This window comes from Daphnia pulicaria, chromosome 10 (genome assembly GCF_021234035.1).
Source record: "Daphnia pulicaria isolate SC F1-1A chromosome 10, SC_F0-13Bv2, whole genome shotgun sequence".
Taxonomy (NCBI): Eukaryota; Metazoa; Arthropoda; class Branchiopoda; order Diplostraca; family Daphniidae; genus Daphnia; species Daphnia pulicaria.
This window is the reverse complement of record NC_060922.1, coordinates 699,568-724,634: the sequence shown is the minus strand read 5'-3', so window position 1 is coordinate 724,634 and position 25,067 is coordinate 699,568. Positions and strand designations below refer to the sequence as shown.

Below are 25,067 nucleotides of genomic sequence, written 5' to 3'. Positions count from 1 at the left end.
GATATTATTGGAAGGTAAAAAATGGGTATGATGGTAGCTCGCTATCTATTAGCCAAGACTCGTGTAATGCAACATGTGACCGCATGATATAATTATATTGTTACTATAGTAATAAGTGTTACTTTAACTTAATCTAAACATGAAGTGCGACGTGGGGTGGCGGGGCGAAGCCTCCACCACCCCTAAGTCGCACCACTCATAATATTAACAGATTATTAGTCAATTAGTTCATAAGAATCAATTAATTAAAGAGAATAAAGAGAAACAGAATTTTCAAAACATTATATTATGTATTAATCTACTATTTAACCTTGATTTTCTGTCTCTTAAACGTTTTAAAAATTCCCGAAGGACATTACCGAAGGAATCTTGTTTTCAGTTATAAATTAACTCTGACTTGTGTTGCAATCCAGTAAAACAAGGCAAGTTTTTCGAAGAAGTTTTTAAAGAATAAAACATCTAATGCTGTGAATTTTCTTTAATTCTTCGTTGTATAATAATTGGAAATAAGCAGTGCAAAAATGTAAACATTTTTACAAATCAAATAATGGTGAGTGGAATTTTCCCTATGTCGAAAAAATTTTTGAATTTGAATTTTTACGGGGTGTTATTCTTATGCATCAAAATAGGAAACAAATAGCCTAATATACGGGGTGTTTAAATCGCGAAGCTGCTACAGCCCGAATCCATTTTCGTCTGTTAAGAGGGCCACAAGCATTGAAGCTCGCTTGGTCCGACTTCGTTGATTCCCCAAGACTTAAAGAACCGTAATGGTTCCAATGGCTGGTTGCGGACAAAAAGTGACTTGGGCTGCTGGGTTTCATCATTTAAGTTTACAAAGTTTAAAAAAGGTGTAGAAGAGCCCTACAACACACCCTGTGACATTGCAATGTCAAACTGAACTTATCTTACTTAATTTTAATGTATTTAAAAAAAGTTGTAAGAGAGTCGGCATAGTTGACGCTTTTTTAGTATTTGAGCCCCTAATTCTTTATTTCTCAATATTTTTTTATCCCCGCTAGGTTTAAAAAACATAGAAAAATTAGTTATCAAAAGTGTATTTTTATTTTATGACAAATTTCTATGTTTAAAACAAAAATTGCTTTGAAAATAAAGGGGGGGTTGGTTGAGTCGCGGCCCTACTAAGACATGGACGTCCATGGTATATCCATGGGATGTAAATTTTGGGATCTGGTACATCCCATTTTACATACAATGGATGTACGGGGAATATCCTAATTATCTTCCCCTCGACGTACTGTGGAGTATATCCAAAGTACGTCAACAATTTTCTGTAATTAGGATGATCATTCCAATTGAAATAAATAATTTAGGGTTATACCAACTATTATTCTTTCTATTCTTTGCTCTCCTATTTAACATTTAGACTTGATTTTTACTTAACATTTTTTTTTATTTACGTACAGAAGTGCGTAGCGTGTTTACTAATAAATAAACTTAGGAATAAGTAAATTGTAGACGCAGCATTAGATAGATATTAATACACAAGCTTAAATATTTTTGGATGAGAACTGTACGTACACCAAACATACTTCCAGTACATTCAGTGAATGTACTTGATGTATGTCCATTGTATATGTTTTTCATATACTGTTGGGATCAAAGAATTTCTTTATTTTTTATCCATTTATGTACATACTGGTAGCGTACCCTGAACATCCCACATGGGATGAGGGACGCCACCATCCCGTTGTACATACCTGGGATATCGCTTGGATAGCGCGTCTTAGTAGGGGGGGCGAATTTCTCTTGTAAGCGGTGTAGAATGGCCCAAGTTATTTTTATTGGGCTAAAAGAACACCTAGCAACGGCGTCATCAACGAAATTTTCTGAAACTTTTTTCCTCCTATATCTAACCCGGCAAGACAATTGGCCTGAAGAAAGGTGTCTTTGTTATTATTGTGTTTTCAAGCAATAATTTGGTAAATAAAAATAAATAAAAATTGTTTTCTGAAAGAGGAAAGAATTTCCTTTTAGGAACTTTTTTTCTAAATATTATGTTATTTAGGGAATTCCAAAAAAGAAAACGGAATGGACGACATGATTTAAGGGTTAAAAAACTAATTTATTTGTTGTTCCCATAATACATGGAATATTTCAGTTTTTTTTAGATGCGCATTATAGTAAATACCATAACAGGTAATTTTTAAAATGCAATCCCTCGGTCACCCCTCGGGGGATGTGGTGGTGTAATGGATTAGAGCGTCAACGCTTTGGAAAAAGGCAATGAGGCTCTGGTTTCGAAACCCAGCTGAACCCGTCAAAAACCTGTAGCAGTCGCGCCGTGGAGAAAGGCAGCACGCATAACACAGGGATCCTTGATTGCTTTCAAGGATATGACGTTAAACATACGGTGATGTGTTTAAAACACATCTTCCAAATTGGAAACGAAACAGCGTCATTAGATCGGGATTAAGTTCCCAGCGATAGTGCGCTATATAAATTGATACATACATACATACATACATACAAGAGGACGAAAAACGGTGGATGCCAACTTACACACTACCTTACTTGACCCGCTCTACCCTAATGAATTACTGAATCCCAACAGCGATCAACTAAGTTCTAATGTAATAAGTAGGGACCTCAACAGAGGGTCTCCTTTTTCCCGCCCCCCATTAAATATATTTTACTTCTCAGCTCCAAATTAAGAATCCAAGTAACAACTAACAAATGCATAAGTAAATTTCACGTTAGTAGACTATGTAAACAACAGGGGAACAAGAAAGTAGGGGAGAGTGGGGCGATCTGGCCTTCGGGTCGGTAGGCTCAATTGATTTCTTGATCGGTTAGAATTGCAATAAAATATTGAAAAAATTAGGAGATGTAGATGTTAGTAATGCGCATCTTAAAACCAAATTTCATGGTAGTACGACGAACGGTTGAGGAATGAAAAGTAAAATAAATTTTTCGTCTTAAAATTGGGTCGTCCTACTTTGACTTTCGAATCAAGTATCAGCTTTCCCGATTACTTTAAAATTATCCCTGAGGAATTTAGTTTACTAAATTAACGAAGGTTTAGGGGCCTTTAATGCAGCACAAGTTACAGTAGTCTGCTGAGAGAGGCACCGCACCCCGAAAGTCTTTATTGGGAATTTTCTCGACCAATCAGGATCGAGGAAATCCGAAAAACACGATTTAGGGTATTTTTAAGGTAAAGTTTTTATTTAAAACCCATGACAAAGTTAGGTATAGAGCTTATTAGACGTTCCAGAGCCTTAAAAAAAAGAAACTATGTGATTCTTTTAACCTTTTCGATGCATTTAAAAAGTGAAGTAGCGGCCATTTACTTTTTGACGGCTGTGATTTTCCCAGATCTGATAACAGATGGCGCTACATTAAGTAAATATCAAACTCCTCAAAAAGCCATAGTAATAATAAGAATCGGTTAAAATAGAGTGGCCTTTTTTAACGTTAGGTCAATCCCACCCACATCTTAAATTACAAACTTACATCTAAAATTTAACTAACTCTAAATTCCGAAAGCGCCCAAGGGGCTTTATAAAAAATATGGAAAATACTCTACGTTATCTCCTCTTTAAGCCTGTTCAGTTTGTTTTATATTTACAGTAGTTTAAATAAGAGATATTCAATAATATACTAAGACCCCTTTGTTGGGGGCGCATCGGCCACACAGTGTCAGGGCTTTTTGGCTTACATAAAATTGCATATGATAGCAGTAAAATTATTTGTGTTCGACTTTTTTCGTGTTTTTAGTCAACTACCATACTTATTTAAGCTTTTTCATTGATATTCAGTCGGTGGGTTGCATTATTGGGTTATTTTTTTAAATTTTAAGTTTCTACTGTCAGCCAACGGTTTTTGCGTAAGAAATACAAGAGCCGAGACACCCTGGCGGTGTGAGAAACTGACCCCGTATCTGGGGCGGGTTTGCTCTCTTTTTTTTTTTTTTTTTTAAATCGGCAATAACCTAGTCTTAATTTATTTAGATGGGATTGAAAAAATCACCATTAAGAGCAGGAAGAATTCTCATCCTTTTAAGATTTGATGGATCTAAATCCGTTAGAAAATAATGGAATGGAAGCTAAGAGAAAAAAAAGTGAGCCAGTCGCCCCACTCTCCCCTACAGTTAACACCAGATGTCATATCTTTACTTATTCGTGGAAGTTTAACGGCCCCGACATCGCCAAATAACGCGAAATAATGAATAATTTTCAATACGGAGTTGTCGATGTAAAAAAGGTCTATTTCTGAATTCTTTAGGGCCCAAAGACGCTCAAAGGACGAAAAGGTATTCTTTAGGTTATAAACTCGTTAATTTATATAATTTCAAAATGTTCACGAAAATATTGTGCGACATTTAGTTAATTCATCTAATGGCAGCATTATTTTGTGGTTCTTGACGATCCGTCAAACAATTCTATAGTTTTCCGCATCTTTATTTTGTTCTTTCTTGGACGGACTGTAATTATTGCAAAATGCAAAAAGAGAAAACTGTATAAAAAATCATTAATACCCTATTTTATTTTATTGAAAAATTATAATGTTTAGGGAGTGTCAACTAAATACTCGTCCGTACTGCATTACGCTGTTGCTGAAGACCTACTGAGCTTTAATTTCATTATTGGATTGATATTGAAAACGAACACAAACGACACTTTAGTGGGGTACAGTGTGTGCTCTAAACATTACGCTAATAAGGCTGCACGCGCCACCTCAGCAGTGATAAATTAATCCAATCAATAATTCTAGAGACGCCTTGGAACCTTCGTAGCAATGCACATTTGGGAGTCTTCAAATTCATATTTCTGTATTACCAGATGAATAAGGTGTCAGCCTTTGAATTCAGAAACCGCTAGAAGTAGACGTAGACGTCATATTACATCCTATTTTAAGGCACGCAGTAGCCTATGAAGAAAGTCAACTAGATGGAACACTCAAAATCACATAAAATTGTTTCTTTTTTAACTTTTTAAAATAGAATCGATCATTTGAATCGGTTGATTTGACTCTAGAGAATTGACGCACAGAATGCGCTTATAAACCACACGTGAACTTATTTTTTATTCATATTATTACAATAGACCTATACACATAAAATTATATTTTTGCGTTTTGCTTTATATTAGGCTACCTTTTGAATGTGTAAGTGTTCAATCACGACTATAACGTCTAGGAAACATCTATGCTTTCTACCATATCAAATCAAACTCTCTCTAAGTCTCTATCGTCCTGTATCTCTTTTTATATATAGATGGCACGTCTGATATAGGGCCATTCCGAAGAGCCCGGGAAAGTGAGAGGAGCGGTTGTTTGTGATGGTGGGAGAAGAAAGGAAGCGATAATAAGGACACAGAGGCTCGTCGTCGTTGACGACCTATACTTACCCGTACTTACCGACATGCGCAGGGTCACACAGCTCGGTAGAAAAATGCACTGAAGCAGGCGTCAGTAAGTTTCGAGTCTTCCGAACCGATGAACGTCAAAACTATAACGTTAGCGTCTATCGGCCGCATGACCGAGACGGAAAATCTGTTCCGCTTTCTCGCGGGCTGGCCGTCACAGTGCCCGTCAAAATATTTCTCATCAGCACGCACACAGCAGGATCGAGCCCGTCGGTTTTGATCAACAAACATGCGGTCCGGCGCAAAATCGACCCATTTTCCACGAGCCGTCAATCAAAATCTGTGGCTGAGTGGAAGTTGTCCAACATCACAGAGGTGGCCGCGCCATTACCAACGTCTGTAGCTCCGTTATGAAAATGCTTGACTACTCCGTTTAACGATTTGTTGTAGGCCTATAGGATCTATTAATAAAAGCAATTGGAATATCAATTTTATGGAATACTTTTCTTCATTGAAACAATTTAGTTATAGTATAAGTATAATTCCAATAATCACTTTAGTTTTATTCCGTTGCTTTTCACGATTATTTTAAAAAAGAAGAAACTTGAAATTATATAGCGCTCGGAAAGTTGGAATGGATGCGCGAAAGTGAAAGTCGGCTGCTGGAAGTGTGTTGTAATGTGACTGCACCATACATATATATTGACTATAGGCTAGTTGCAAGTTTAGCATCAATGGTATAGCCTACAAATGAATGGGTATTTTAACAATTTATTTTAAAACATTCTTCTGAACCGGTTTTTATCTGGCCGGGTGATGCAGATCGACAGGTAGCGCACCGAACAAGTTTCGTGAAAAAACGAACGTGAAAATCTAATAGGCCTATTACCTATTACCTGTCTGGAGGGACTTTCAGAGCTCTCGTATTAACCAGTATAGGGATGCTGGTTACGTATTTCATTTATTCCACACCTCAAGATGGTGTGTATATAAAAAATGACGTTGTAATAACAATGGAAAGCCTTGGAAAACATTTTTGTTTTTCAGTCCGACTGTTGTATGCACTTTTTCTTCAGGAGTAGGCCCATATCCGGAGATATGTTTATAATAGTTCAATTTTTGTGAAATGATGATGATCGAATTTTGGTGAAACATCCGGCTGTAGTGGGCCTATAAATTATTAAAACCTGTTTGAATTATTTTTAAATAGGTTGTCGGAAGTATCCAGCGGGCATCGACATTTCCCCCGACGAAAGTGGAATAAATAAATCTGGTTTATTGCTGGAAACTCCATTAACATTAAATTTTCCACAGTTGCAGCACTTGAAATCACCAGATAAGGAGAAGGATGCCAGTGTAATAACGAACAGGCAATCACAACTTGCGGAATTGGTCCTTCCAACAAAACGTTGCGCTTCGATGAGGATTGACGAATCGTCGGTGGAACAGAAGCTGCTTAGAATTGCTCGCCTGGCCTAGTGACGTGAGTTTTTCTAAATTGTGTGCAGCTCTATATAGGCCTATTATGTTCGCTCATTTGATTATAATTGTTGAAATCACAGGTGTTATTGAGGATTGACGGTCAGTTCTTTTGTGGCGGAACTCAGATTAGTCCTACTGAAATCCTGTCAGCGACCCACTGTGCAGGCGCGAAATATCCCTATATGTCTTCACTAGACTGTCTTCATTTTTGCCCTGGATTTACAGACACTCTCAAGAAAGCAGCAGTTTTTTAAAACACCCAGATTTTCTGTTTTACTTCCTCTTGATATTAGAATGGTTTTATGATTTTTCAAAGTTCTTATATATACGCAATGACAATTTAAAATTAACTAAGTTAGGCTATCAAACGATTTTATTGACAAATTAATATTTCAGTTGTTTTTACCTCCATTTTGGCTTTATCTTTAATCACGACGCTATTTGTAAAAGGTAAATGTTTTTCTTGAATCATAGTTTCGATTAGTAGGCTAATAGGGCTAAAAGCATATAACTAATAATATAGGTATAACTTTCTTTATAAGAAATGCGCCGTCTTGAGTTTTCAAATATTAATAGGAAACAGGAATAATGAAGTTGCGCATCAACGAGCATTTTCCTTACGCACATTTAATACTTAGGCCTACGCTACATTTAATATGATATGGCGCTTACAGTCCCATTTTGACAGTATGTTTCAGCAGGCTTAAATATAATAACATCTTGCTGTAGTAGGCGCATCAATTATTAAAACCTGTTAGAATTATTTTTAAATAGGTTTTTTAAGTTTGTCGGAAGTATCCATCCGGCATCGACATCCCCCCCGACGAAAGTGCTACTTACCGTGAATACTTATTCTATAATATATTGATAATACATAGGCCTATACCCAACAAATCAAGCAAACATGAACGTTATCGAGAATTTGAGGTTGCTTAAAGTGAACCAATAGCTCATAAATAAATATTATGAAACATTTTTAGAAAAATTTAGTTTAAATAAAATTTATAAGAACTTAAGAAATCAGATGATTTAAAAAAAACATGTTTCCACCCAGGATCGAACTGAGGACCTTCAGCGTGTTAGGCCGACGTGATAACCACTACACTATGGAAACGTGTATGGTTTCACTTCAGTACAAGAAAATATACACATAGAGATTGAATAACAGGTTCTTTTTCAGGGTTTTCTTTCTGATTTCTGGATTTATATTTATTTTGTGCTTTTAAAATTATGCAATCGCTCTCAAAATCGATCTGTAGTTCACGTGAGGAAAATTTATGTGTAATTTTATGCGTATATATATTGTCTTACACCATATGTATCCTTGGTATCAGCCGCGCCGCCTATTGGTCCATCCCGTTTGACATTGAGAAATGTCTTAAATAAAAATCCCATTGAATCATTCTTGGGAAATAGTGAATGGATGTCTGACTGCTTTTGGCCTCAGCCATAAGTGATAAGAATGTTAGTGTGAGTGATTATCACGAAAGTGACAACTAAAAATTGTTCCGGCAGCTATATAAAGTCTCAGCCTGGTCTCAGCCTACATATATAAGTAGGATGAGGTCGTGCTCAGCTAGTGTCGCCCACTTAGAGATAAATTGGTTCAATGTGCACATCCTTCATCACTTCAATAACCGGCGCGTTCATTTAAAGCATTCTTTTGAAATTTGAGACTCGACACGAGGAACGTCTTCCGTTTTGACTGCTGCTATTGCGCAGTTAGACAGTATATGCAGTTCCATGTACAGAAAAATAGTATAATGTAAACAAATAAGTCAAGAGAGAGAAAAAAGAAGTCGTTATGAAATAACCTTGCTGTATTTGAATAACGAAGGATAGATTTATGGCGTTTGGTAAATAGTAATATGAAAGCTCGCACGGTGCTTCTTTTTACAGATACTATAGCAGTTTATGTATATACTGTATATATATAATAACATCGTCAACAAAGAGGATATTTACTAAAAAATGGCCCTCGCAGCGGAAATCTGGCAGCAACAGCAGTTGACTTTGATACTTTTCTCAAAATGTTTTTCTCACTTCCAAAGATACATTCCGCTATAAACAGTAGAGAAACTTACTTTAAATTTTTTGGGGGTTATAACAAAATCAAGTGCTGGCTCAATTGATGTATCCCACTGCTGATAACTGGCCCGATTGTCACCTGAAAGTCCATACACTTTCGGTGAATTTTCCATCTCGCTTGTCTCGCCAAGTGTACACGTCCCAGAGCGAACCTTTATAGCGTCCCAGGAATTTCGAGGCGTAAAGGTATTCCTCGTAGGCGACGCTTTGAATGGTGAAACCGTCGGCCCCGTACGGCTCGATCCTCCACTCTTCGGCCGAACCGGACGGGTCCGGTCTCATGGCGATGGGTCGTCGCCAGGAATAAGATTCCTCGTCCGTCACGGCGCTCATGTAGTGATTGGTCCGGCCATCTTTTATGCGGAAGCGTCTCGCTTCGTCGACGGGTTCCAGCGTCCAGGGAAACGAGTAGCGGTAGATCCATGACGTGTAGTAGACGGCCGTCGGCGATCCGAACAGATAATATTTGGGGCTCTTGGCGTTTTCGATGATGACGGTTTCCTTCCAGAGGAGGACTTTGAGGCGGGCTGGCAGCCATTTGTCGCGCACCTGCTCCATCTTGGCCCGCCACACCTTGCTGAGACGTCCACTGCTCGTCGGGGGGGCATCCAGCACCTGTTTGACGTGGAAGGCCATCGTCAGGGCGTCGTTGGTGTCCGTTCGGTTCTCACTCCGCAAGCGAGAAAACTGATTGTAAAGCTCTTCGGCCGACTTGTCTATGTTGCTCACCGACCAGCCTTATTATTTGTATTAAAATGTTAAGAATATGAATTTGGATTAATTTATTTAGAGAGTCTAATCTTACTATCGCCATGGCGCACCCAGATCAGCAGCACTATCACCATGAGCATCCAAACGCAGCAGCGAGATGGTAACATGATATCTCTAGTCCGAAAACCAGAACACAGCAGTTAAAATATTTCTGTAGCGATGATTGACCGGACAGGACAGCAGCACTCAACTGCTATTGACCTTCTAGAACGTTGGGGAAATTTTTTATCAAATAAAATTGGAAAAAAATCTTAATTATTTTCGCCAAATTTCCGCAAGCAGGAGCTATCTACTTAATAATATAATTAGGATATTTCAAGAAATAGAGAAAATGTTTTATTACAGTCCAAATACTTTACTTTGGTGGTATTAAATAATCCCGCACTTTTAGGAAGGCACTTTGAGGGTCCACGGCCGAAGATCAACTGACGAGGCAACGGATGTGCTGTTGACGTCCAACTGATGAGGCTACTATCATATAAATTATATAGAGTAAGAACAAATGAAGAACATCCGTATATCAAGTATCAAACATCAAGTGGATTAGGCCAACGTCTTGGTATTTTATGGCAATGCTTACGGTTTTTCATAGACGTATGTTAATATAAAATAAAGAAGCACCATATAAACTTCTGCGATCTGTTTATCCGTCTCTATATGCAAGACATCTTGAATATAATACAAAGAAAAAATAATTTTTACTCTTTATTAATTATTCCCGTAATTTATTCTTAAATTCTTAATTAATAACTTAACGCATTTGTTCTAATAGGGCATGTTTACCACTCCTACGATAATAAAAAATGAGAACAAGCGACAATACCGCGGGATGAGATAGAAGTGGGAAAATTGGCTAAAGTAATAAATTCAAAATATAGGCCTACTTCAAAATTCACTATAGGCCTATATAAATTATATATCCATTTATCCATTTTGTTAATTGGATATTTGCCACTCCACGAAGGGGAGAACGGGGAAATTGAGATAGTGTATGGCACCGACCGTTTTTTCCTCTTGCGATCGAGAGATTGCATTTTAAAAATTACCAGTTATAGTTTTTAATAATGCGCATCTTTAAAAAAAAATACGGAAATAGTACATGTAGTATGGAAACAACAAATAAAATAGTTTTTTTGGTCCTTAAATCGTGTCGTCCATTTCGTTTTCTTTTTTCTTTTGTGGACTTCCCTAAATAGCTAAAAATTTACCAAAAATATGTTTCTAAAATCAATTTTTATTTATTTTTATTGACAAAATTGTTGCTTGAAAACGCAATAATAACAAAAACACCTTTTCTCGGGGCAACTTGTGTTGCTTGGTTAGAGATGGGAGGGTAAATTTTTCTGAAAATTTAGTTGATGACGCCATCGCCAGGTATTCTTTTAGCCCGTAAGAAACATGGGCCATCCTACACCGCGTTCATGAGCATTTTGCCCCTCGACTCGACCCACCTTCCTGCATCCTCCTTCATTTTCAAAGCGCTTTTTGTTTTACATAAAGCAAATTGTCATACATTAAAAATACGCTTTTTATAGCCATTTTTTTCCTCTCTTTTTAAGCCTGACGGGGATAAAAAATATTGAAAAACAAAGAAGTGGGGGCTCAAAAACAAAAAAAACGTCAACTAGTACTACTCTCCCATATTAAGGAACATCCCCTGAAGGAACTAAACGTTAAAACCTTCAGGGAATGGCCCTTAATACATAGAGTGGCAAATATTCAATTACATAAATTATTTCAAAAGTTAGTCATGTTTGAAAATCTAATTTCATCATTTTTGGTTAAAATTTTCTGATTTTTTCCTTGTAAAAAAAAACATGAACGGTATCTTCTTTATTCAAATCTTTCGGCTCAAAGGATAGCTGGTGGAAGAAGTAACAAAGCTCATTTGTATTTTTATGTTCTTTATGTCCCTTTTACCCAATTGATTATCCCCTGAAGGTTTTAACGTGAAATTTTCGTCTGGGTAACGCGATTTTTTACCTCGGCACACTCGGAAAATCTTGAAATCGTAACACGAAAACGTCAACAAAAATGATGAAAGTAGATTTTCAAATATGAATACCTTTTGAAATCATATTGGGTAATTGAATATTGGCTACTCTATGTAATATGGAGACTACGTAATACGGATTTCAAAAGTTATTTCTGTTTGAAAATCTATTTTCATCATTTTTTGTTGACATTTTCGTGTTACGATTTCAAGATTTTCATAGTGTGCCACGGTCGAAATCCGCGTTACCCAATCGAAAATTCAACTTTAAAACCTTCAAGGGATTGTCCATTATACGTAGAGGGGCAAATATTCCATTACCCCATAGGATTTAAAAAGTTATTCATGTTTGAAAATCTACTTTCATCGTTTTTTGTTGACATTTTCGTGTTACGATTTCAAGATTTTCATAGTGTGCCACGGTCGAAATCCGCGTTACCCAAACGGAAATTCAACTTTAACACCTTCAGAGGAGTGTCCATAATTCGTAGAGGGGCAAATATTCCATTACCCTATAGGATTTCAAAAGTTATTCATGTTTGAAAATCTACTTTCATCATTTTTTGTTGACAGTTACGATTTCAAGATTTTCATAGTGTGCCACGGTCGAAATCCGCATTACCCAAACGATAATTCAACTTTAAAATTTTCAAGGGAATGTACATAATACGTAGAGGGGCAAATATTTCATTACCCCATTGGATTTCAAAAGTTATTCATGTTTGAAAATATACTTTCATCATTTTTTGTTGATATTTTCGTGTTACGATTTCAAGATTTTTATAGTGTGCCACGGTCGAAATCCGCGTTTTCTAAACGAAAATTCAACTTTAAAACCTTCAGAGGAGTGTTCATAACACGTAGAGAGGCAAATATTTCATTACCCTATAGGATTTCAAAAGTTATTCATGTTTGAAAATCTACTTTCATTGTTTTTTGTTGACATTTTCGTGTTACGATTTCAAGATTTTCATAGTGTGCCACGGTCGAAATCCGCGTTACTCAAACAAAAATTCAACTTTATTGTAGAATAGAGTATTTTTCACCGATTCAGAGTGATAATTACTTTCATAAATGATAGGAAAGGAATCCAGCACAACTTAAACATTTTAGGGTAAACGTTTGAGCAGTATTTTTTGTTTTACTTCATCGGCAATGCAACCTATGATTTATAAAGATTTATCTTATGATTTATTTTAGAATAAAGTATTTTACACCGATTCAGATTGAAAATTTCTTTTATAAATGATAGTAAAGGTATCTAGCACGATTTGAAACATTTTAGGTAAAACTTTTGAATAGTATTTTTGATTTTTCTACAACGCCAAAGCAACCTATGACTAAAGAATTATCTCGTGGTTTTGTGGTAGAATATGGTATTCCACACCGATTCAGGATTATAATTAAAAACCTTTATAAATGATAGGAAAGTATCCAGCACGATTTGAAAAAAGTTTAAGGATAAACTTTTGAGCAGTATTTTTGTTTTACTTAAACGCCAATGCAACCAATGATTTATAAAGAGTTATCTTTTGATTTTATTCTAGAATAGAGTATTTTACACCGATTCTGAGTGACAATTACTTTATGATAGGAAAGGAATCTAGCACGATTTGAAACATTTTAGGTTGAACTTTTTAATAGTATTTTTGATTTTTCTACAACGCCAAAGCAACCTATGACTTATAAAGAATTATCTCGTGGTTTTATTGTAGAATATTCAAGGTGGTTGAATCAATGAATTCATAAAAATATTCATGAAGGAAATGAAAAAGAAACAAGGTTTCATAGAAACTCTTCTACGAGCTGGGAAACCCCACTTCAATGAATTTGAATTTGTATATTTATTGTTTCGCTTATTCCAAGGCTTTTTTTCTTACAGGATGTGTCTTTTAATGTCAAATACACCGTTTAAAGTCAATTGAATCAATGAATTCATAAAAATATTCATGAAGGAATAGAAATTTGAACAAGGTTGACCATGGAATAATCAGAAAATGTCAACCAAAAGTGATGAAAGTACCTACATCTTCAACCTTGGATAACTTTTAAATAAATATTAAAGAGCGACTTGCCCCTGGGCCTTCTAGCCCTACTCTCGCCTATATAATTATATATCAGCATAAGGGGAGAGGGGGGCTAGTTGGCAGGTGGGGTAAGTTGGCATTTTGCTATTTAGACCCCTTACAGACCAAAACAAATCAAGCCTTTTACACTAAATATGAAAGACAACACCCAGATTGCTCACACAAAATTTAAAAAGTATACGACTTCCCCAACAGGAGTTATAGCAAAAAGAAAAAACCGAAAAAAAGTTTTTTTTTGGGCCTCTCAGCACTTTTCCTTTTTCTCATAGTATAAAACTCTAAGAGTGTCAGAAAACCCAAGAAAAAAAGAATTAATGTTTGTCTTATTTTTAAAAGAAACCCCACATTTCTACATAAAAAAGTTATTTAGTTATCAATTTATTTGTTCGAAAAGCACCCTGTTTGGTTAGTTGGCAGAAATTTGGTGGGGCATGTTGGCATACAGATTTCTCACGAGATGCTGAGTTGCAAGTTTTCAAAATTCTACCTAGAAATTTTGGAGCAATGAAGAATCGTCAGCTGCCAACTTACCCCGTAGGTGGGGCAAGTTGGCAGACTTTTTTTGCAGTTTTTCTCAATTTCACAAATTCGTGTATAAATGAGCATTGTAAACAAATTCGATCAATTCATAGAGAATTGAAATCTGAATCTGATTCATTCATTCAATTTGCAAAACGTGTGGTCAAAAAATTCAAATAAATTCACAAAAAGTGACCCTGCCAACTAGCCCCCCTCTCCCCTATAAATAGATATAGTACATTCAATAGCAATAATGCATTCTTTACGAATTTTAATATATCATGTCAAACAATTTATTGTGATGTTAACACTTGATTTGGATTATACATCATTCATTTGGTTCAGATTTATTCCCATTCCATCAAAACCATTTCTCTTGTATATTCATAGTGATTAATCGTCTATATACATATAACAACCAGGATCGTTAGAATTTACGTATACCATTAAATGGGGTTCAAACTTTCCCTGTAATATGACCAGTACAGCACATAAACATGAATTGAGTACTATGTAATAATAATAATTTGAATTATTACGAGAATAAAGATCACAAAGGACATGACGTAATAGACGTGATTGAAATTTTATGGGTCAGACAGACAGACGCAAATATATAACATCAATCATTTGTGGAATGCTGCGATGGTGATTGGATCTCTTTTTCGAATCAACATTTAATTCAAACATTATTTGAAAACAAAATACAGTGGCGGAATTCAAATAAATATGGAATATGTATCAAAAGGTGGCGAACAATAATATACGGCGTGATGTATATAATTAATATATATAATAAGTTGATTAAGATTGAGCCTGCGGGGATATATAAATATAGCCTATAGACAGTGTCGTCTGTAATGAAATGATGACTGGGGTATTATTTTGATAATACGGACATTATTGGATTTATATGTGATTATATTACAAAATGATGATTTTGTGCTGCGCTGCAATACACATGTAATATATGTAGCTAGAGGATGTCGGCTGAATTGGGAGCCTTGGAGACGATGATGCCGAGTGACTGGAGTTTGTAATAAGCTTCGTTATTGACGCTGTCCAAAGAAGCAGCAGCAGCCAAGTCGTCCCCGTGCTGCTGTTGGTCGTCGTTATTACTCAGCCGGATGATGCTGCCGGGCGCGGTGGCAGATTGACTCAATCGCAGGCCGACGGCCGGACTGTCGTCGGCCAATAATCCGACAGACGGTGAAGACGACGGCGATGCTGCTGCTGAGAGGAGAGTAGTGCTGCCGTTAATATTGGTCCCGCCGAGGTTGATGATGATGTCGGCCGCGTCCTCCTCGTCGGCCACCCGCTTCTCTGTGATGCTGGCCCAGCGTCGATGAGGCCAACTAGGAGGACTGGCCTCATCATCTTCGACACTTTCGCTACTTTCGCTCGATTTCTTCCTATTATATTGATTTTTTTTTTCAAATGTATTCGATAATTGAAAGTTTTTTTCATTTCAAATGTTTTAATATAGGTCTATACCTCAAATTGGAATGATGGTTGTTGCTGATGACATACAGGTCAATGTCGTCCGTTTGGACCTCGACGGAACGTTTCAAATCCAGCACTTTTCTGGGGCTCTTGACCTCCCTCAAACTATTGGAATTGGCCTCTGAAATGAAATAATCAAATCATTCCAAAAAAATGAATGAATGAAATTTGAATAGATATTAAATAACCTGCAGCTAGATCGAGTTGACTTCCAAAGGCTCGACGGAGAAACGTCATGTTGGATCGACTCTTGTCGCCGTTGTTGAACTGATGGGACGACATCCCACCTTGGTGATGGGGCCCTTTACTCTCCCTATTGTTACGAAACATAAATGTTGTATCAATTCAATTCTAACATTCGAGATACATTTTTCTGTATATTTTTACTCTGGCTGCTGCTGTGGCAATCGATTGGAAGATGTCAACCGACTGACGATCCCGTGCCCATCTCCCCTGTAATATACACAATTTGCATTTACATCGTTAAAATTTCAATTCAACTGGTAGGGGGAGAGGGGGGCTAGTTGGCAGGTGGGGTAAGTTGGCATTTTGCTTTGTTAGACCCCTTACAGACCAAAACAAATCAACATTTGTACACTAAATATGAAAGACAACACCCAGATTGCTCATCCAAAATTTCAAAAGTATACGACTTTCCCAACAGGAGTTATAGCAAAAAGAAAAAAAAAACAGCAAAATGTTTTTTTTTTGGCCTCTCAGCACTTTTTATTTTTCTCATAGTATAAAACTCTAAGAGTGTCAGAAAACCCAAGCAAACAAGAATTAATGTTTGTCTTATTTTTAAAAGAAACCCCACATTTCTACATTAAAAAGTTATTTAGTTATCAATTTATTTGTTCGAAAAGCACCCTGTGGGGTTAGTTGGCAGAAATTTTGAGGGGCATGTGGCATACAGATTTCTCACGAGATGCTGAGTTGCAAGTTTTCAAAATTCGACCTAGAAATTTTGGAGCAATGGAGAATCGTCAGCTGCCAACTTACCCCGTAGGTGGGGCTAGTTGGCAGACTTTTTTTTCAGTTTTTCTCATTTTCACAACTTCGTGTAAATGAACATTGTAAACAAATACGATCAATTCATAGAGAATTGAAATCTGAATCTGATTCATTCATTGAATTTGCAAAACGTGTGGTCAAAAATTCAAATAAATTCACAAAAAGTGACCCTGCCAACTAGCCCCCCTCTCCCCTATATATATAATTAATTAATATTTATATTACCAGTTTGTCTGGTCGTGATTGATGATTGAGCTGCTCCGATGGGTCGACTGAGTGGCGTGATTGCTGGAACTGCTGAACGCACTCGACTGGTGTGGATTATACTTCATCTAAATCAATCAACATCACATCATAATTATATAATGGCCTATAATGTTATTGTATCTTATAAAGCCAATTATATAATAATAATAATACCGTTCCGCCGACGATGTGGATGCGCAGGTCGGCCGAAGTGGTGAATGCCGATCGATTGTTCTTCTCCGGCTTGAAGATGATGATGTACAATTTGGGTCCGAAGAGGAGGACCAGAGTGACGACGGCGCTCAACGAGACGCACATGCACAGGGTGATGGTCTTGGACTCGTTGCCGCTGAAGTAGATGGGCACGAAGGCCACCCAGATGACGCACGTCGTGTACATGGCGAAGCCGATGAATTTGGCCTCGTTGAAATTCTCCGGCAAATTGCGCGTCTTGACCGCGTACACGGTGCACATGCCGATCAGGAAGAAGTCGAAGCCCAGCGGGGCGATCAGACCCCTGGTCGTCGTGTCGCAGATGATGAGGACCCGCGAGCGAGACGGGAAGAACTTGACGGCGTCGGCCGGCTCCAGGATCAGCATGGAGACGATCAGCATCACCTCGACGCCGATCATGGCCATGGTGATGAGGATCTGGGCGGTGAGCGAGAGCCAGCGCGACTTACGCGTGCAGATGCGCTTCTTGCTGCCGGCCAGGATGCGGGCGATCCGGTTGGTCTTGGTCAGCAGGGCGGCGAAGATGAGTGAGAAGCTGAAGCCGGGCAGGATGCGCGACAGGGTGCAGCTGAGACGCGAGGGGACGGCAAGGAGCGGGAAAGTGGTCAAGTAGCACAAGGCCATGCCGACCAGGATGATGTAAGTCAATTCGCGGGTGGAGGCCTTGACGACGGGCGTGTTGTTGTGCCAGGCGAAGACGGCGGCCGTCGCCACCGTGGCCAGCAGGCCCACCACCGACAGAGTCACGGCCACGATCGATTGGGCGTCGCTCCACTTGCCAAACTCGGCCGCAATCTCTTTGCATTCTATTACATTATATAGCCGCGTGAATTAAATAAGAAATGATAGAATTGATTATATGTTTGGGTTTTATATTAGATGAGCGAGACTCATTTGCATGTGATTATCTGTAAGAGGGGCGTTTGTTTGTTGTGTGTGGGTTCGGTGTGGACGTGCCGTGATTATCTTTTCCTATTCGATCAAATGCTGATGTTCAGTTGATTGGAAAATGAAATGCAAACCAAGAGGCACATCAGCAGCAACGCCCCGCGACAGGTATTAAGTCCATTATCTTTATCGATATTCTCAACACGTACTCTTTTATATATTAGAAATTCTCTTCTCTTTCTTAGTTATATAGATGTTAAGGTTGATTCCATCTCCGCCACAGGGCAGTAGACTATGTGCTGTGCTGTCTATAAAGCAAGCATGATGCACCATAAGTTTGAATATACCGGAGGCTATGACATTTTGCTCGATAATTTTATGCATAGCGAAATAGCTAAAACTTTTTAAAAATATACGTGTGTAGGGCTACAGGAATAGCACATCAAACTTTTATTGTGCTGCGCTATGTACAGAGCTCTATTGTTGCATGATGTGCGTCACTGACTAGCTGATGGCCTCTCGGCTTTTTGGCAAAAGGAAATCCGATGAAATATGATTATATGGAATATAGCCTACATGTATAAGCGTGTTGAATGAGCAGCAGCTAGAGAAAAGCTTTATGGCAGCAGCATATTTAATATAATATAATATTAATAGGCCTATACCGTTGGTGTGCAAGTCTGGCCAGTATCCCCACTGGCAATCCTGACAGGCCGTTTCGTTGAGGACTCGCTGGTGAGGCTCGCACGGAACGCATTGCCAGCAACAGCTCAACTCCTTTTGAATGATCTGCAATTGATGATGGGCGAGAGAGGTTTGATATTACAGCATATATGTACATGTCTTATATTATATATTATATATATGAGACTTGGAGACTTTCTCGTTTCAAACGTAGGTATTATACGACGCTGACGCGCCCTATGGGCTCGATAAAAGTTGATTGGAAACGATTCCGGGAATGTATTGCTGCTGCTGTGTAATAATAGTAGAAACGCGGTCGAATTGTACACAGCATGCGCCATCTTGTTATAGACATGGCCTGCAGCACTTGTGTGAAATTCTCGAGTACATTTATACAGCAGCAGCTGTTGATATTATCCGAGTGAATGAAAAGAAAATATTATATATAGAACGAGTTGACACGTCAAAACAGCACGTCTATAGGCCTATGTATACTGCACTGTATACGCGATCGCAAACATTTGATGTGTGAAATCGTCTGTGAAGAAGATAAAGGGCGCGCCACTTTTTGAAGCCCGTTGATGCTGTTGTACGGGTACACAGCACAGCATTTCGATGTCAATTTGTACACAATAAAAAAAAACAATTCGATGTGCTGTTAAAATAGGAGATATGATATAGACCTATATACTGTAATTGTAATTAAGTTATTCAACTTATATTCAATTATTGTATAGATATTTCAGATGTTATTCTCTGTATTTCCGTTGTTGGGAATTGCTAATGGTTAGAGAGGTGACGTCATGTGACAAATATTTAATGGTGCGCCTCTATATACGACGAGCCCTCCAAAGTTTCCCCTTATTGTATTACATCCCCTCAGGTGTCACGGGGTGGCTGCAACAGTGTAAATGGCGTTGGCGCGGTTGGCTGTTTGTTTGTTTTACTTTTCTGCCTTTCTCCTGTTGTCTTTATATATACAATTATATATACACACGTCTTGTGCTTGGCTATGTCTGATTACAGAGACAAAATCAATTAACGACTCGCCTTTTATTATATTATAGATACGAAACGTTTATAAATATTAATATAATAAAGGTCTATAAACCAAATAAAGAACATCATTATGCTGTCAATTACGTAATAGATATGGACTAGGCCTATATAGTAGATTTAATACTGGGGCAGGGACATTCTTTGATAATACACTCCTCTCTCCCCCAAAACTATAAGAAGCTGTATATAATTCTATATAGCAATAATGCTAATATTCATCAAGTTGGAAATGTGTTGATCTCCCACGTCAATTGATGAAAGTCAATATGCCATGGATTGACGTCGTCGCGGTGTCTTGTTTATCTATTATTATTATATAGCTTAGTTCAGCAGGAGGGTTGAAATTGGAAAGTGTGTATAACAGCACTATGATGCTAGCTGCTGTATATATCTTTGAAACAAAGAGAAGCTGCTTCCTCTCGGATGTCTAATTAATTTATGGATAGATATATATAGATAGCTATCCTGTTCGCTGAATCACTGCTGGAGGCACAATTGGATGAATACAACAGTCGACTTGCAGCTATATGCTGTTGCTATAGCCCATTCTGCTCCTCTATATTTAATAATGTTTAGTTTTCTTTATGAATTAGAGAGAGGCCTATATGATGCGCAGAGTTCAAAGGGACCAATTATAATCGCCTGGGATGTGACGCATGATGCCCCGCGGTCGTGGAGTTCATTGCTTACATAATATTATTCGGGAGATGTTTTATTTCATCATCTATCTTAATTATTAAATATATAATTTCTAACTAGAGAATAGATAATATAAATAAATAAAAATAGTTGATGGATATTATATTTATAGAATTACCTTGATCTGTCCACTTTGGCAGGGCTCCGAGCAGACGGAGGTGACCATTTTAGCCGGCCAGTCGGGCATGTCCAGCGTCCCGTTCCTCCAGCTGCCGATCTGGACGTAGCCGTACTGCTGTTGCTGGGCCTTATTATTATTATTATTTGGCTGCTGCTGATGGCGCTGGTAGTTCATGATGTCGTACCAGCCGGGCGGGTTGCCATTCGAGTCGAACTGGACCGTCTCCGTCCCGTAGGCGAAACTCACATTCAACAAATGATCCTTATAAAAACATAATCGATAATTATACTATCAAATGACGCCATCATCACAGATTAGATATAATGATATACCCGTAAGAGAGAGCCATCTATCGGCAACATGGCAGGACACAGGCCTGAGCTGTTGGCCCCGCAGAGGCTCTGCTGGAGGTGGTGCAAGGCCCATGCCATGGCCATGGTCGCCTTGATGACGAACCCCATTTTCGTGTCCTGCTTGTACCTGCCACGTAAACTCTCCTCTCCTGTGCACAGTTTCTTGCTGCTGCCGCTGCTGGGAGAAGAAATGAAGGGACTGCTGCTGCTGCTGATGGCGTTGGCCAGTGAGGACGGGCCTCGACGGGAGGTCAAAGTCCCGTTACTAGACTCTGCGGGGGCCGATAAAAGACAATCGAATCGATGCTCCCAGAATTCCTGGAACCAAGGGTTCCTGGCCCTGGTGGGCGCGTCCGGTTTGAGGGCGAAATAGTCGCGGTCAAACGAGGCCACCGGTGGCGAGTGGATCCGGATGGAAATGCCACCCTCCGCCTCGGCTTCGTAGCCTTGAACCACGTCCAATCGATCCGCCCATCCATCACTAATCAATTTCATTCATTTATCATCTAATTTTGAATTGAAAAATTTTATTAATTTCAACCTGCCGACTAGAAGAAAGTGGCCGGTCTGGTTGAATCGGCGAATGGCTTTCAAGATGGCGTTGACGGTTTCGCCTTCACAGAAGCAGACGATGACCCTGGCCTTTGGCTCCTCCATGATCCTGGTCAGGAGTCGGTCGTACTCGTGCTCGACACCGTTGCTCAGGATCGAGTACTCCTTGGCCAGGCAGATGCCCTCACGGTCGGCGTACTCCCGGAAGACCTGCAGGCCGCTCTCGCCGTAACTGCCCTCAGTGCTGACGGCCGAGACGTAGGTCCAGTTGTAGCGCTGGACGATCTGCAGCATGGCCATGGCCTGCAGCTCGTCCGGAGGCACAACCCGCAGGAAGTAGCCGAACCGGTTCTTGTCGCTCAGGTCCCTGGACGTGGCGCTGTAGCCGATCTGAGGAATGTGGAACAGTTGGAGCAGATTCTGGACCTGGATGCTGACGGCGCTGGACCCTGGACCGATCACGCCCACCAGGACTTTGCGGCGCTTGTTTTGGTTGGCCGCCGTGGGCGTTGTGATGGTCGGTGGGGTGTGGTTGTGATAGGTTTTGTTGTTGCCGCTAGATGGTGCGACAGGCGAGGCGGCCACGGCGTCTCGGATGAATTCCAGGGTCTGTTCCAGGGCTACGGGGGCGTACCAGCAGTCGTCGCGGATTTCGACGCCCAGCCGGATGCCCGGCAGGATGGCCGGGTCCTTGTTGATCCGCTCGATGGTCTGGAAAGTGGCCTCGGCCCGCTGGATGCCGTACTCCTCCCAGATGCGCCCGCAGGTCCGCATGTGGGCCGACTTCTGGTCCGGCTGCTCGTGCATCGAGAACAGGTAGCCGATCGTCATGTCGCCCTCCAAAATGGCCGTTTTACGCTGAGTCCACTGACCCCGACAACCACCGCAACAACAACACAACAGCAGCAACAACAACAACATGGTCATCCTGCTGGAAATATTCTTCAGTTCAACCATCAAGTCCATAGGCAATTAACAGCAGCGCCTCAGATTCCTGATTTTTCAAATGGAATCAAATTTGCATATTATACTTTAACATCAATTAGAATATTCATAAATGTTATAATGTATATATACAATCAGTTGAGACAAGTAGTATCCGATGCTGATGATGTGAACTAATTCCATGACTCGGATGAATCAATGGCAATGACGAAATCACTTCCATTGACGCGGTATAATATCAAATAGCCAGCGGTGCGTGCGGGATGGAACCAAAAGAATTTCCCCGAATATTATTTAACCAATTGAGGAACACGAGAGAGCGATGTCAAGGTCTCGCGGCTGCTGGCGCTCGACTGGCTGCTTTCGCCCACTTCCAGACTCATCACGCCCGTCTGTGCAGCACTGCTGGTTGATATTCACCGGGAGTCTGCGCACATCACAGTTCGTCCGCGCAGACAGAACATATTGGCAGAAGGTTTATATTCTTCTCTTTCTCTTCTTCCAGTGTATACATATAACAACAGGTGAATACCATTATACGTGATGGCTTCAGCTCAGCACAGTCGGTATATGCAAATGTGCTGGGCAAGCGGACATCACATTAAGTTGCTTTCCGTACAAGGAAATATTTAAATAGTTATTACCCATTTCTTTTTTCTTATTAGAATAGACAAAAGCGGCTGAAGGGTTTTAAAAAATCCCCGGGTTTATTGTTTTTTTTTTGGCATTTGAAATAAAAGCGGGAAAATGAACGGAAGAGAAATAAAAAGAGCGGGAATATAGGAGACTTAACTATAATTTGAATTTGTTTGATTTTTCTCATTGATGCAAAAATGTAAATAATTCATATATTTAAAGATATTATAATCTTATATGATGCTCTTTTTTTCAGCTATAAAGATTTCAAACTGGCCCCGAGGGTATCTGAGCTGCTGGAAAAAAGTTGCTGCTGCTGCTGCGCTATGTATTTTATGGCCCACTGCTGATTTAGGAAGTTTATTTCTCGCTGGATTTTCGTTATTTGTTTAAATAGTTTATAGCTGTTGAGAAAACCGCCTACTCTCCCGCGCGCCCAGTCACAACATGCAGCACCAAAAACTTTTGTCTGTATACGGCGCCAGCACATCAGGTGCTGCTGCTGTGTCTCATTTCCTATATCTTTTGCTCTGATGCGTATAGCTTAAACCTTTCTACAGCGGCGCTATATGCAAGCGCCAGGTACGCGCTATGTAGAAGCGCATTTCGTGCCCAAGGCATTTTTCGTGTGAGCGTGTCCTTTTTACAAAGTTTTATTATAACTCACGCTCCCTCATCCTATATCTTTCTATGCGCATTTTGGACTATTATAATATGCACCGCTCAGTTATATTATACACGCAGATTTAAAAAAAGGAATGTTTTCTGCTGGGAAACCTATAAATTTGAACGTCCTATTACGCATAGGGCAGATAGTCTTCGTATATGGCTGATGTGAGTTTGACCTTGACTTTTCAGCTGATTGCTGCGCTGCACATACCTTTTCTAGTATCAAATTGTTTTCGGTTGTTTTTATTTTATTTTTTCGGAAATTTTAAATTTTTTCTCTTTTTCAGCTGAGCAGGTCGTTGGGTTGTTGTCCTTCGGTTGTCCTCGGGAAAAAAACAAACAAAAGACGCGCAGTTGATGGACTAAATATTTCATTCAAACCAAACAAAGCCTTTCCTACTATGTTTGATATTATTAGTAGTAGGAATATAATTAATAGCAATTAGTAGGCCTATCCAAAAATTGGCAGGTGCTGTTCTTTCATTTGAACGAAAGAGAAAATGAACGCATATTGAAGTGTTAATATGATATAATATCAGCTGGCGTGTATATGTGTATATAGTCACACGTCTAAATATGGTTGTCTTATATTACACTGTTAATAATACCTCACATTTTTCGAGACATACAGTCCTCGGAAACCGGGCACCTGGAAACGTATATTATAATCTACGAAAATCGAGACGTGTTTTCCGTCTCGTAAATCGTGAGTAATAATCGTCCATTCTCAAATAAAAGATTAGAATTCTGTAGGAATTGAACTCGGGTCTCCGGCATCACAGTCGGATGCTGATCCGCTGTGCCATTACTATATGTTGTAGATTACAGTACCTTTTTGATATATTTTAGGCTGTTTTTTTAACTAGACAAAAGGAAGGGAAAAAGTAGGAAACAAAAATTGAGAATGTACATTTTTGGTCGAGACGTGCTATTGAAAATCGAAGGTTATAACTACCGAAACGGAGAACCTACCGATTTTAGAGACCCAGTAACATTTTTCGTTAATATCGTGTACCCAAATACGAGACCATTTCTTAACAGTGTATATTCTGATGCTGCCATCATAAAAAGTTCGGCAGATTTTCTCTTCATTTTATAGTGACTTTGGCCGGATTTATTTATATTTATATCAATCGTGTATTTATATACTGTGTGCTGCACATGGGAGCGGATGTTTGTGGATGGGAATATCCT

The 25,067-nt window shown here is 39.1% G+C and overlaps 2 protein-coding genes, 1 long non-coding RNA gene and 1 other non-coding gene across 7 annotated transcripts; 1 reads left to right on the top strand and 3 right to left on the bottom strand.

The window, feature by feature from the left end:
• Positions 1 to 7,853: 7,853 nt before the first annotated feature.
• Trnav-aac lies at positions 7,854 to 7,926 on the bottom strand. Its single transcript has one exon. It is a non-coding gene; the product is annotated as a tRNA-Val (tRNA).
• A 688-nt stretch (positions 7,927 to 8,614) lies between these two features.
• Positions 8,615 to 10,124, bottom strand: LOC124314998. 4 transcript variants are annotated; one of them, XM_046780335.1, is made up of 3 exons: positions 10,031 to 10,124; positions 9,706 to 9,872; positions 8,615 to 9,637 (listed from the first exon to the last, which is right to left on the bottom strand). In XM_046780335.1, exons 2-3 carry the CDS (start codon positions 9,776 to 9,778, stop codon positions 8,976 to 8,978), a joined length of 735 nt encoding a protein of 244 aa, XP_046636291.1. In that variant the 5' UTR covers positions 9,779 to 9,872; positions 10,031 to 10,124; the 3' UTR covers positions 8,615 to 8,975. The 4 variants fall into 4 exon arrangements, with proteins under 4 accessions (XP_046636291.1, XP_046636290.1, XP_046636287.1 ...); XM_046780334.1 differs by having other exon boundaries at positions 9,706 to 9,875; positions 10,031 to 10,118; XM_046780331.1 differs by having other exon boundaries at positions 9,706 to 9,960; positions 10,031 to 10,105.
• A 4,512-nt stretch (positions 10,125 to 14,636) lies between these two features.
• LOC124313868 (metabotropic glutamate receptor 1-like) lies at positions 14,637 to 22,923 on the bottom strand. Its single transcript, XM_046778695.1, has 11 exons — positions 22,701 to 22,923; positions 21,613 to 22,617; positions 21,051 to 21,552; positions 20,716 to 20,979; positions 18,821 to 18,944; positions 17,208 to 18,073; positions 17,013 to 17,119; positions 16,161 to 16,226; positions 15,962 to 16,086; positions 15,765 to 15,894; positions 14,637 to 15,682 (listed from the first exon to the last, which is right to left on the bottom strand). The coding sequence occupies exons 2-11, from the start codon at positions 22,587 to 22,589 to the stop codon at positions 15,247 to 15,249; spliced, it is 3,597 nt and encodes a 1,198-aa protein (XP_046634651.1). The 5' UTR covers positions 22,590 to 22,617; positions 22,701 to 22,923; the 3' UTR covers positions 14,637 to 15,246.
• A 95-nt stretch (positions 22,924 to 23,018) lies between these two features.
• On the top strand, positions 23,019 to 23,922 carry LOC124313869. The gene is made up of 3 exons (XR_006911033.1): positions 23,019 to 23,092; positions 23,234 to 23,403; positions 23,461 to 23,922. It is a non-coding gene; the product is annotated as an uncharacterized LOC124313869 (long non-coding RNA).
• The last annotated feature ends 1,145 nt before the right edge of the window (positions 23,923 to 25,067 follow it).